The sequence below is a fragment of the Procambarus clarkii genome, chromosome 62 (assembly GCF_040958095.1).
Source record: "Procambarus clarkii isolate CNS0578487 chromosome 62, FALCON_Pclarkii_2.0, whole genome shotgun sequence".
Taxonomy (NCBI): domain Eukaryota; kingdom Metazoa; phylum Arthropoda; class Malacostraca; order Decapoda; family Cambaridae; genus Procambarus; species Procambarus clarkii.
In genome coordinates this window covers 23,477,755-23,490,320 of record NC_091211.1, presented here as the reverse complement: position 1 = coordinate 23,490,320, position 12,566 = coordinate 23,477,755, and the positions used below count along the sequence as shown (strand labels likewise).

Below are 12,566 nucleotides of genomic sequence, written 5' to 3'. Positions count from 1 at the left end.
CGGGAGCGGCTAATTTGCACTTCACTGAGTTGAATAATAAAACATGGGAGTTGATGAAGCTCGCGTAGAGTTGTTGTGTGGATAATATTGTTCTGGGAGTGATGATGTGTGGTGATGTATGTTATGCGTAGTGATGTTTTGATTTGATGTAGTTATGAGTTGTGTAATAGTGATGGTTAATTTAGTTGATGTGTAGTAGTGATTTGTTATGATGTGATGTAGAGATGTTTGATGATGTGATGTTTGGTGATATAATGTGGTGATTATTATTATTATTATTTTTGTATACGCATGTGGTTAAGGACTTCTAATTCCTGTTAGCACGGTGAGAACTTTCCCTTTCTCTAGCTCGTGGTAGGGCTAACCCTCCAAGGCTTTTCCTGGAGCACATGTGCCTTGTGTCGTGTGTGTGTGTGTGTGTGTGTGTGTGTGTGTGTGTGTGTATGTGTGTGTGTGTCGTGTGTGTGTGTGTGTGTGTGTGTGTGTGTGTGTGTGTGTGTGTGTGTGTGTGTGTGTGTGTGTGTGTGTGTGTTTGTCTGTGTCTCGTGTGTGTGTGTGTGTGTGTGTGTGTGTGTGTCTCGTGTGTGTGTGTTTGTGTGTGTGTGTGTGTGTGTGTGTGTGTGTGTGTGTGTGTGTGTGTGTGTGTGTGTGTGTGTCTCGTGTGTGTGTGTGTGTGTCTGTCTCGTGTGTGTGTGTGTTTCGTGTGTGTGTGTGTGTGTGTGTGTGTGTGTGTGTGTGTGTGTGTGTGTGTACTCACCTAATTGTGCTTGTGGGGGTTGAGCTCTGGCTCTTTGGTCCCGCCTCTCAGCCGTCAATCAACTTATGTATAAATTCCTGAGCCTACTGGGCTCTATCATATCTACATTTAAAGCTGTGTATGGAGTCAGTCTCCACCACATCACTGCCTAATGCACTCCATCTGTTAACTACTCTGACACGGAAAAAGTACTTTCTAACGTACCTGTGGCTCATTTGGTTACTCTGTCTCCACCTGTGCCCCCTTGTTCGCGTACCACCCGTGTTAAAAATTTTATCCTTATCTACCCTGCCAATTCCTCTGAGAATTTTGTTGGTAGTTATCATACCTCCTCTTACTCTTCTGTCTTCCAGTGTCGTGAGGTGCATTTCCCGCAGCCTTTCCTCGTAACTCATGCCTCTTAGTTCTGAGACTAGCCTAATGGCGTACCTCTGAACTTTTTCCAGCTTCGTCTTGTGCTTGACAAGGTACGGGCTCCATGCTGGGGCCGCATACTCCAGGATTGGTCTTACATATGCTGTAAGCTTACATAACATAATTTGTAATATAGAGATGTGTGTGTTGGTGATATTTCTTAGCGATTCGTTTCGTGTGGGTATGTGATGTAGTGACGTTGCGCTATGAAGTGAAATTTCGAAGTTTGAAAACTACTTAACAAATCCCCCCCCCCATGACTGTTGAAAGATGTACAGATTTCGTAAATAGTTACGTAAATGATTGGTGAATCCTGATCATCCCCCCCCCCCCCTACCTGGTCTTTCAGTGAAGACCTATTCCAACAACAGAATACAAAACACAGAAGGGAATATAGAGAAAGTCAGTAATATGTGTGTGGCATACACACACGAAGCGGAGGAATGTTCACATTGTCCCCAGATGATCAGGTCGCTACTCCCCACACTCCTAAACCTGTTTTCCTTAGAGAAGACCCTTGGCCACCACTTTGTATACCGTGGTGTATATTTTGTATATCCTGGTAAACTACTTGTATATCCTGGTAAACTACTTGTATATCCTGGTAAACACATTGTATACCATGGTAAACATTGTATACCATGATAAATACCTTGTATACCATGATAAATACCTTGTATACTCTGGTAAATACCTTGTATACCGTTATATACTTTTGCTTCTTCCTTAATGCTTATGAAAGTAATTGTAGAATTAATGTAAAATTAGTTCAGTAGTTTTGGAGGTGGTAGATGTAGAAGCATTGAATGGGGGGAAGGGAACTATCAGAGAGGGGAAAGCGCCAAGCCATTACGACTATATAGCACTGGGAAGGGGTCAGGATAAGAATTTTGGATGGAATGGAATGGAAATAACAATAATTTTATCTCAAGTGGAAGTAGTGACAGAAATAACATTAATAGTAGTCGTGCTATTTGCGATAGTAGCAATCATACAAGTTGTATTAGCGACACGCGGCGATAGTCATGATGCTAGGAGGTAAGGATGGTAGTGATAGGTGTATTTGTGGTAGTAAAAGTAGTAGAATACTAATAGCGTTAGTAGTTGCAGTACAAGTAGCAATATTAGAAGGAATACTGTACCGACGTTCAGCGCTGCGTCACACACGGCCACGCGAGTCTTGCTTATAGCTGGGAGAAGACCTTGGTGCAAACAGGAACGCGAGATGGCTGACGAGGAGTTCGATGGTGATGATAGTTTCTACACGAAGGTGTTGATGTGGCTGGATAAGATCCGTGTTGAAGGAGGCGGCGTGCACTTGGTGGTCCCAGGTGCTGCCCAGGGGGGTGGGGGAGGTTTTATTGATGTTGCTGTTGTTATAGATTCAGCTACTGTACTATTCAGTATTAGTAGTTATTAATGCAATAAAGCAATTCTTTATAGCAGAATCAGTAGATGTAAATACTCGAATTGTGGAGTGTCTTCATTCAACTTCACTACTTTCATTAGTTCCAATGTCCTCAACGTTGTTTTATTTAGTTTTCCGTCCGTTGTTTCTATAAACAACAATTTTGTTTTCTATAGAAGTCTAGATTAAAAACCACATTTTCTAGTGTTTTATAGTGATGATATCATCACACGTCCTTCAGGCTTAAATTAATTGTTTTTTCCCTCCGTCAGTATTAATTCCATGTGGGTTTTTTCCCGCTATAGTCTATTGTGATCATGGCGGTTAAATTGGCGAAAAATCTCCTCATGTCAGATTCGCGTAGCCAACACAAATATCGTTCCTGGGCATCAGGGGAAGCCTCTTGTGAGAAGAACAGCTGTGTGTATGTCCGTGTATTGGTCACCTCTTCTATGCCCTTACGGCCTAGAGTAATACACTCTAGAGGATCTAGAAAGACACAAAGATGATAAGTGAGATACCTGGTATCGGTGGCTTTTCCTACAACGTGTCTCAATCTGCACTCACGTGTGTGTGTATGTATATACGTGTGTATATTTTTTTTATGAATGTGCGTGTGAGTGTGCGTATCAGGGAACTGATTTTCACTTATCATGAATCTGAGTTTAAGATATCTTAATGCATTCTCTTATCAGGACAAAACTGTGGTGTAATGGTCCGTGCCGACGTCTACACTACCAAGACAGATCTGTTAGTTAACACAACCTACACACACATACACATACACACACACACACATACACACACACATATATATATGTATCTTATATTTCGTAATTAGGTTTCCCTCAGTATCTTTCTCCTGTGTAGTGAGGTCCAATTCCTCTAGTCTTGTCTCGTAGCTCAGGCTCCTCTACTGAGTACCTTTGGATCTTTTCTAATGATATTTTATATTTTCACCTTAACAGCAGTAAAGCAAATAGTAAAGGTAAATAGTAAACAATAAAGCTCTACTTATAAGTAGAGTTATCAGATGGGAGCGATCGGGAAATAGCCTCTCATCTGTGCAGATAATGTGTGCTGAAGAGAGAGAGAGAGAGAGAGAGAGAGAGAGAGAGAGAGAGAGAGAGAGAGAGAGAGAGAGAGAGAGGGAAGGGAAGGGAAATAGCAGGAGAAAGTGCCAATCCATTTCGACTATATAGCACTTGGTAGGGGTCAGGATAAGGATTTGGTGTGGGAAAGGGGCAAAGGAATGGTGCCCAACCATTTGGACGGTCGGGGATTGAAAGCCGACCTGCATGACGCGAGACCGTCGCTCTACCGTCTAGCCTAAGTAGAGAGAGAGTTTCAGTGTTGGCGGTGCAATTTTTTCTGAGATATTCCTGTTAGGGACCCAATGGTTCTAGCTAACTCAAACATATCACTATTACTTAATTGATGGATGTGTTTTTATGTAGTTAGTAAGAACAAGGAAGAACAACCTTTTCTTCAGCCACGGAAAGATGATTGACAGCTCTGTAATTTGTGTGGTAAAATTCCAAGATCATTGACTCCGAAGAAAAAAAAATTCCCCAAAGCAAAAAAAAAACAAAAACAAAAAAAAAGAGGTGATGTCATCTTACTGCGCGTCGTCGATAAGGACGACATTCTTTTGTATCTCGTGTGTGTGTGTGTGTGTGTGTGTGTGTGTGTGTGTATTCACCTAGTTGTTTTTGCGGGGGTTGAGCTTTGCTCTTTCGGCTCGCCTCTCAACTGTCAATCAATTGTTTACTAACTACTTTTTTTTCTCCACACCACATATACACACACACACAGACACACACACACACCAGGAAGCAGCCTGTGACAGCTGACTAACTCCAAGGTACCTATTTACTGCTAGGTAACAGGGGCATTCAGGGTGAAAGAAACTTTGCCCATTTGTTTCTGCCTGGTACGGGAATCGAACCCGCGCCACACAATTACGAGTCCTGCGCGCTATCCACCAGGCTACCAGGCCCCCATGTGTGTGTGTGTGTGTGTGTGTGTGTGTGTGTGTGTGTGTGTGTGTGTGTGTGTGTGTGTGTGTGTGTGTGTGTGTGTGTATGTGTTGCTGCCGACGAGTGTGTGTTTATAGGTTAAAAATATAGTTGCGTGTAGGGGTGTGTGAGGGTGTAGAGATACAGCGAACTATGTATAAATATAAGCACATACACGGGCAGGTGAAGATCATGATTGTTTATATAGAGCGACTTGCTCTATTCACTTCGAGAATAGAAGGTTGTATAGATAATACTACACCCATAAGAACCTTATCATATCTACGAAATACACAGATCCCGGCAGCTTATAAATGAAAAACATTAAAATTGGGATCAAAGTGGGATGAGCTGAGAACGGTGAAGGGATTATGTATGTAAATATCCATATTTTTCTAGAATCAAATAAACAGGGAAGTGAGACACTGAGTATTTGGTTTTATGATTTTTTAGTTTAGATGATTACAGATTCTATATCCATTTTCTTGATATCATTTCATAATGATACCAATTCCATGACATATTATGAAATATTACCATTTCATTGTATTATTAGTTAGCTGTCCTCCAAATTGTCTTCACGCTATCTTAATTTTCGTATATATGTTTTGTCATTATCAGTCTCACAACGCTAACTGTAAGCTTAAAGTTATTTTCTGTGTAACACCTGTTCACTCCAGCCCCACTAGTGATGATTTTTATATAAATCACTTTCAAATAAACTTATAATCTATATCCAAATTGTTCAGTACATAATAACTTTTAAGTGATGGACTGTTATTTTGTGATGTGCTTCACTGTCTTGGCGATGTTTCCCTCGTCACATCACGCCGTTTACAAACGGAAAATTGCAGGAAAAGACTCGCGATAACAGTATCTAATGTTAAGTTTACAATATAAATTAAAAAGATGACTGCCATTCTTTCCTTGATATATAAATCCGAAGAGATGGTTGCCTTCATTTGTTTGACGAATAAAAGAGAAAGCCAGAGGTACACAAAAGGTCGAAGTCCTCATTTAACCTACATAGCGACTTCGACCGCTTTTGCTCTCACAATGATAAAGGGACGGAAAGGCGATTAGATTCCTTATCAAAGCATCTGTGATTTGCAGCCCCATTTCCATGGCAAGACGATGGCAAGTACCTTACCGACTTCTTCCTGAATCTTACAAGTCAACATATTTCATTAAGAAAGGCAGAAAAAAACTAGCAACGTAGGTCAACAGGAGCAACATGGAGCAGAACGTTGACTCGTTCTCACAACAGGCAAGACTACAAACAACAACACTGCAATAAAGGGAATCTATTAACTGTTATCAATGCATCAACAATTATCATTGATCCGATCAGAAGCAGAGTTCTTAGATCAACAAGATCTTCATATCTGGTGTATAATATACACAATACCATGTTGTAAAAGTAGTCAAAGTATACATAGGTGATACATATACTTAGATACAACGGTTTAATTATTGGTGTCGTGTCGGCAAAGCTAACAGCGAGCAGGACACAGCAGGAACCTACAGCAACATTTCATCAACCTTATAAATGCTAAACTCATCAGTGATGAAGAAGACAACATTATATAAAGTATAGAGGGTCTGCAGTTATCAAACACAACAAAAATATTAAACAGAATCACTGAAATATTTTGTATCGCAACTCCACTTGTTAAACTAGTGTTAATAACCTTACCTTTCGGCCTTTCCCTTATTCTTTCTTTTCTTTATATTAAAAAAATTAATTATATGGACTTTACAAGTCAATAAAGTCTGCTCTCATCTTAGCATTTCTCTACACAATGATCTAAATGCAATAAGTGTCTTAATGTCGTTAAGTGGCACTATGTAAACCTTCGTTCCAATACGCCTTGGAGGTATTCTCTCTGCCGGCAAATGTTAAGGAGTTCCCTTCCTATTAAATGAACAAATCCACAAGGGCCGTGACGAGGATTTGAACCTGCGTCCGGGAGCATCCCAGGTTCGGACGCAGGTTCGAATCCTCGTCACGGCCCTAGTGGATTTGTTCATTTGATGCATCACGTTAGTGTGATCTCTGTGTGTGTCCCTTCCTATTAGTTAGGAGGCTTTAGTACGGCAAGATACGGGTCTCGTATCAGGACGCATCAAACCTGCTGAATACCAACACAAACTATCTTATAACATACGCCAGACGTGGCTTTCTCGTCCTTAGCTTGATTGATTGGTTGATAAAGATTAAGCCACTCAAAAGGTGGCACGGGCATGAATAGCCCGCAAGTGGAGGCTCTTTGGAGCCATTACCAGTACCAATAGCTGATACTGGAGATCTGTGCATGTCCTTAGCCTGCTATTGGGTGATTTATATACACAGCTCTCCAGTCCGGCGAGTCCTTAACCTCTCATTGGCTATTATGGGAAAACGAGAAAAAAAGTTATATCTATTTTCTAGAATGATGAATATTGAAACAAAATGGGGTTATTAAGTGTCACATAATTTCCGTGAAGTGTTTATCAAAATAAAGGACAAGAATTCATTAGACATGACTGATAAATGAACGATAAAGATTTGTCAGAAATCTCTCGATCTTGTGATATGGAATGATAAAATTGGTCACTACTAATCAAAATTGAATTGGGGTCAACAAGTGTGATGTATTTAATTTTCTATACATTGTATATATAGAATATAATTTTCTATATGACACATACACACATGTGTGTGTATTCACATAGTTGTGTTTGCGGGGGTTGAGCTCTGCTCTTTCTGCCCGCATTTCAACTGTCAATCAACTGTTACTAACTACTAGCCCCCCCCCCCAGACACACGCACACATACACTCACAGAAAGCAGCCCGTAACATCTGTCTAACTCCCAGGTACCTATTTACTGCTAGGTAACAGGGGCATCAGGGTGAAAGAAACTCTGCCCATTTTGTTTCTGCCATCACCGGGGGATCGAACCCGGACCCTAGGATTACGAGTCCAGAGCGCTCTCCACTTAGGTATCAGGCCCAAATAGCCCAGTGTGTGTGTGTGTGTGTATTCACAGATTCGTCTCTATAGGGTCGGGCTTTATCTCTTGAGCCCTGCCTCTCTAGCCTCCCATCATCAATTGCAATGGCTCCCAGCATATTTTTCTCTGTGTTGAAATCGTGAATGGAGTTCGCTTCTACAACCTGCCTCTTTAGTTCCTTTTTTCTCGCCAGTTTTACGGCAAACAATATTTTTGGTTCGTCTATTTCTCAAGCTTCCATCCGTGTTTTTTGTTCTCTTGATGTTCATTGTGAACACTTCATATTTTTCACTTTAGCTTATTTGTCCCCTCTAATTATTTTATGTCTCTACCATGTCTTCCCTCTCTCTCTCTCTCTCTCTCTCTCTCTCTCTCTCTCTCTCTCTCTCTCTCTCTCTCTCTCTCTCTCTCTCTCTCTCTCTCTCTCTCTCTCTCTCTCTCTAATTCCAGCAACATTGAATCAAGTTTTTCAGTCATTCTTCGCCCCCCCCCCTACTTCGTAAATCTGGGTCCAGCCTCGATGCAAGCTTCTAATTGGAATCAAGAGAAATCTGTCAAGATTCAGTTGGATACCCGGAAGAAATCGTGTTTGAATTTAGAGAGCATTTGCTGGAAACCATTAAGAAATCTGTTGGAAAATTGAAGTAAATGTGTGAAATCTGTAGGAAACCTGGTGTTCATCTGCCGTAATAGCATTGGAAATATTCATGTGAACTCCCATGAATGATGCATGGGAAACCAATGGCATTAATTGCTGGAAATATGTTCATTACCAGAAATAAGTAAATAATTGTTATCATTTTATCACTATTTTAATCAATATCATCATAATTATTATTATATTTTGTAATTGGTAAAATTATACGTAAATATTTAAAAACCTATTTTTTTTCTCATAAAATAGTGTTTTTTCTCCCACAGAGGCTGAAACAAGATGGCGGACGAGGACAAAACAGACGGACAGGATAACCCAGCTTTTGTTGGCGATGAAAACTCTACAGGTATGTTACAGGCGAGAGAGAGGGAGAGAGAGAGAGAGAGAGAGAGAGAGAGAGAGAGAGAGAGAGAGAGAGAGAGAGAGAGAGAGAGAGAGAGAGAGAGAGAGAGAGAGAGAGAGAGAAACTAACACCTGCTAATACACAATCAAAAGTAATACACAGTGTTGAGAGTTTTATTTCAATATACACTGGGCCCCACTACTCTGTCCAACTCGCGATGATTGTCTACACCAACTGTAAACCAAGAAGTATCTACTGCTCATTTACCAAAGCCAACCCAACAATCTAGACAGAAATGCTATTATGACTGAACGTGGCCGGGCTTTCCTCACCAGCACCAACACAGCCACGTTGTCAACAAGAGAGGCAGGTGCTACATCACCAACACCTGCAAAAGTCACCAACGCTCTCAACGAGGTGCTCATCTATCAAATCGCCTGGTAACATGGCACTGTTTCAGCTGCAATAACGAGGGACGTACAGGTGACAGCCGCTGGCGTGATCACGAGCGATAACACTTTGCTCAGGAGAGGGCATCAGGAAGGCACTTGTAGAAGCACTCCGTAATCTCTGAACAGGCTAAGAAATCTGTTCTATCTAATCTCTGAGCAGGCTAATCTGGAGTAAACCCTCACACATCAGGATTCCCGGCTTGGGAAACTAAAGCTAAAATTAAGCCCTAGAGGACAAATAAAAGGTAAAGTTTGCTAAATCTTATATGAAACACAGGTTTGCTCCCAGTTTAAAGTATGCATCACTCTCCTGTACTCCATTCCCCCCTCGCCATATATCCGAATTCTGGAAAACGTAGAAAACCGTGCGAGAAGACTCGTCTCTACTCATGACCCATTCTGGTTGGACTGGCCAGTACATCAGAGCCTTCAACACTACAGGAATGTTGAATGTCTTACTATTATATATGAGGCCAATGCTTTCAAGGTTCCCAAACAATCCCAACTTCGTAGTCAAACAGAAGCTGGCAACCACAACAAAAGACGTTCAGTCATTACCAATCTCTTGCTGGCTTTACTATTCTTAAAAACAAAAAAAAATCGCACAATCAGCTACCATTTATTTATTCGCGATTGGAACATGTTCTCTCAAATCGTAAAATCAAGTCATCCGAATATATGACGCCTCGGGCACACATTTGGTTCAAGCTTCATCCAGTAGCTAGCATCATTGTAACTTTGTAACAAAGTTTATTCCTAATGTAACTACGAATAAGCTCAACATATAAACATTCCAAAGCTCAGGTTTCGGATGAGCTGATGCAAGGTAAGAGCTCATAACTCGCAGTTTCATTTGTAGCATCAGACTGTGTCTTAATGAACCTCAGTTTTAGTTAAAAGATTTAAAAAAAGAGACAGGAAAAATATATTCAGATACAACTATTGCACGTGGAAAAATATGGATAATTAATTATATAATACAGTCGGGCAGCGCAATAGTTTCTGTAAATTTGTACGATAAATCGAGGGTAAGGCGCACTTGTGTTTGCGTGCGAGGGTCCGCGAGACGTGAGGACGGGGAAGGCCAAATTCCACCGATGCTCTAGTGCGATGCACCCTAAATACAGCGCATCACAGTGCACGCTGAATACAACGTATCACAGTGCACGCTGAATACAACGTATCACAGTGCACGCTGAATACAACGTATCACAGTGCACGCTAAATACAACGTATCACAGTGCACGCTAAACACAACGTATCACAGTGCACGCTAAACACAACGTATCACAGTGCACGCTAAACACAACGTATCACAGTGCACGCTAAACACAACGTATCACAGTGCACGCTAAACACAATGTATCACAGTTAACGCTAAACACAACGTATCACAGTGCACGCTAAATACAATGTAAGACAATGCACGCTAAACATAACGTATCACAGTGCACGTTAAACACAACGTATCACAGTGCACGCTAAACACAATTTAGCACAGTGCACGCTAAAAGTCCACCAACCAACTAACGCATATTAAAGACAACAGCCACATATTCTATCTACAAAAATAACTTCACAAGAACAGCAAGTTTTCATTATACACATACACACGCACAACACCTTAATTTTCTATGCATATCACAAGACAAATTCTTTATTCTGTATATGTATATGTGAATTTCAGTAACCTGGCATTCTGAGTATGTGAAAGCAAGAGCTGTGATAATCTATATTTAAATGGGTGTGGATATAATAAATGGGTCTGGATATAATAAATGGGTGTGGATATAATAAATGGGTGTGGATATAATTCCTGTTGTCGGGTGCAGGAAGTCTTCAATTACTCTTCTCGAATTCCCTCTACACCAACCTCTGTCGTTTTCCAGTATACAATCCACAGCAATTACCTAAATCCCGAGTAACTATTTTTCTGCTAGGTGAACAAAGGCAACAGATGTTGACCAAACCACACACTAGAAAGTGAAGGGACGACGACGTTTCGGTCCGTCCTGGATCATTCTCGAGTCGATTGTGAGAATGGTCGAATGGTCACAATCGACTTGAGAATGGTCCAGGACGGACCGAAACGTCGTCGTTCCTTCACTTTCTAGTGTGTGGTTTGGTCAACATATTTCTGCCACGTTATTGTGACTCCTCGTCTGCAAAGGCAACAGATGAAAGGAAAAGTTCCCGAACCGAACTGGCAAGTACAAGAGTGCATGTATCACAGGATTGCATGCAACACAGGTTAACCATCATTGGGATGTTGGTGGAGCGGCCTACGGGCTTTTCAATCTTGTGTTGCGTCAACACACACACTTTAGCTGGCGAGAGAAAGTGTTGGGAAGAGGCAGGGACTGCAAAGATGTGTTGGAGCTCAGACAGCACGAGATGTGTTGGCGCTCAGACAGCACGAGATGTGTTGGCGCTCAGACAGCACGAGATGTGTTGGCGCTCAGACAGCACGAGATGTGTTGGCGCTCAGACAGCACGAGATGTGTTGGCGCTCAGACAGCACGAGATGTGTTGGCGCTCAGACAGCACGAGATGTGTTGGCGCTCAGACAGCACTAGACGTTTTGGTTTATAGGTAGTTTTTCCGTCTGAGAACGATGCTGATTATACATATATAATCGTATTCATATGTGTGTCAATACGTATGTTAAAGCACATGAGATTAGTGAAGTAATATAAGAGCAAAGTGAGACAGAGAGAGAAACAGACAGGCAGACATAAAGACAGAAAGAGTCACACATCTGTATAAACATTTATCGATCGGTCTGCTTGTTTTATCTGCCTTATCAAGTGAACATTTAACATAACCTCTAGATCCAATACGTTTTGTCTATTTACAGCGCAAATCTTTATTTTGCGTTGACCTTCAGAGTCTCCCTTTCTCTATCTAGATACGGACAAGCCCTTTTTTTGCCTGTTTGGTTATGTCTGGGAATAGCCATGACCGGGCCGGCCCACCTGTTTTTTCCCCTCCCCGCATTCTCGTTGTTATTGTTTGCTCATCTAAACCTTAACACAACTCGTCTGGTTCTCATATTTACGTGACCCAATGTAACCTTATCATTATGTGACCCAAAGTGACTTTAACAAGAATGTGACACAGTTTAACCTCGACTTCTTTCCTCAGTTAGTGTCGTCAAGGCTACAGAAGCCGTGGCCTCGCCTTCGTCGACACAGGCCGCGGCGGCGACGGTGCTGGTGGTGAGGAAGAAGGAGCTAACGGAGGAAGAGAACATGGAAAAGGTCCGCATCCTGAAGAACGTCGTCATCATCTCCATCGCCTTCATGTTCCTCTTCACCAGCTTCAACTCCATGGCCAACCTCCAGTCCTCCATCAACAAGTGAGTGTACCTTGCCAGACCGCAGGTGGCACTCCATGGTCAAAGGTGGCACTCCATGGTCACAGGTGGCACTCCATGGCCACAGGTGGCACTCCATGGTCACAGGTGGCACTCCATGGCCACAGGTGGCACTCCATAATCACAGTTGGCACCCCATTGTCAAAAG

The 12,566-nt window shown here is 41.8% G+C and overlaps 1 protein-coding gene across 3 annotated transcripts in view; it reads left to right on the top strand.

The window, feature by feature from the left end:
• The window catches only part of LOC123766521 (UNC93-like protein), a 37,975-nt gene that overhangs the window by 17,803 nt on the left and 7,606 nt on the right, over positions 1–12,566 (top strand). For all 3 annotated transcript variants that reach the window (XM_069308337.1, XM_045755741.2, XM_069308338.1), the window contains exons 2-3: positions 8,514–8,593; positions 12,187–12,400. In XM_069308337.1, the coding sequence (XP_069164438.1) occupies positions 8,527–8,593; positions 12,187–12,400 (281 nt within the window). In that variant the 5' untranslated portion in view covers positions 8,514–8,526. The remainder of the gene's footprint in view (positions 1–8,513; positions 8,594–12,186; positions 12,401–12,566) is intronic.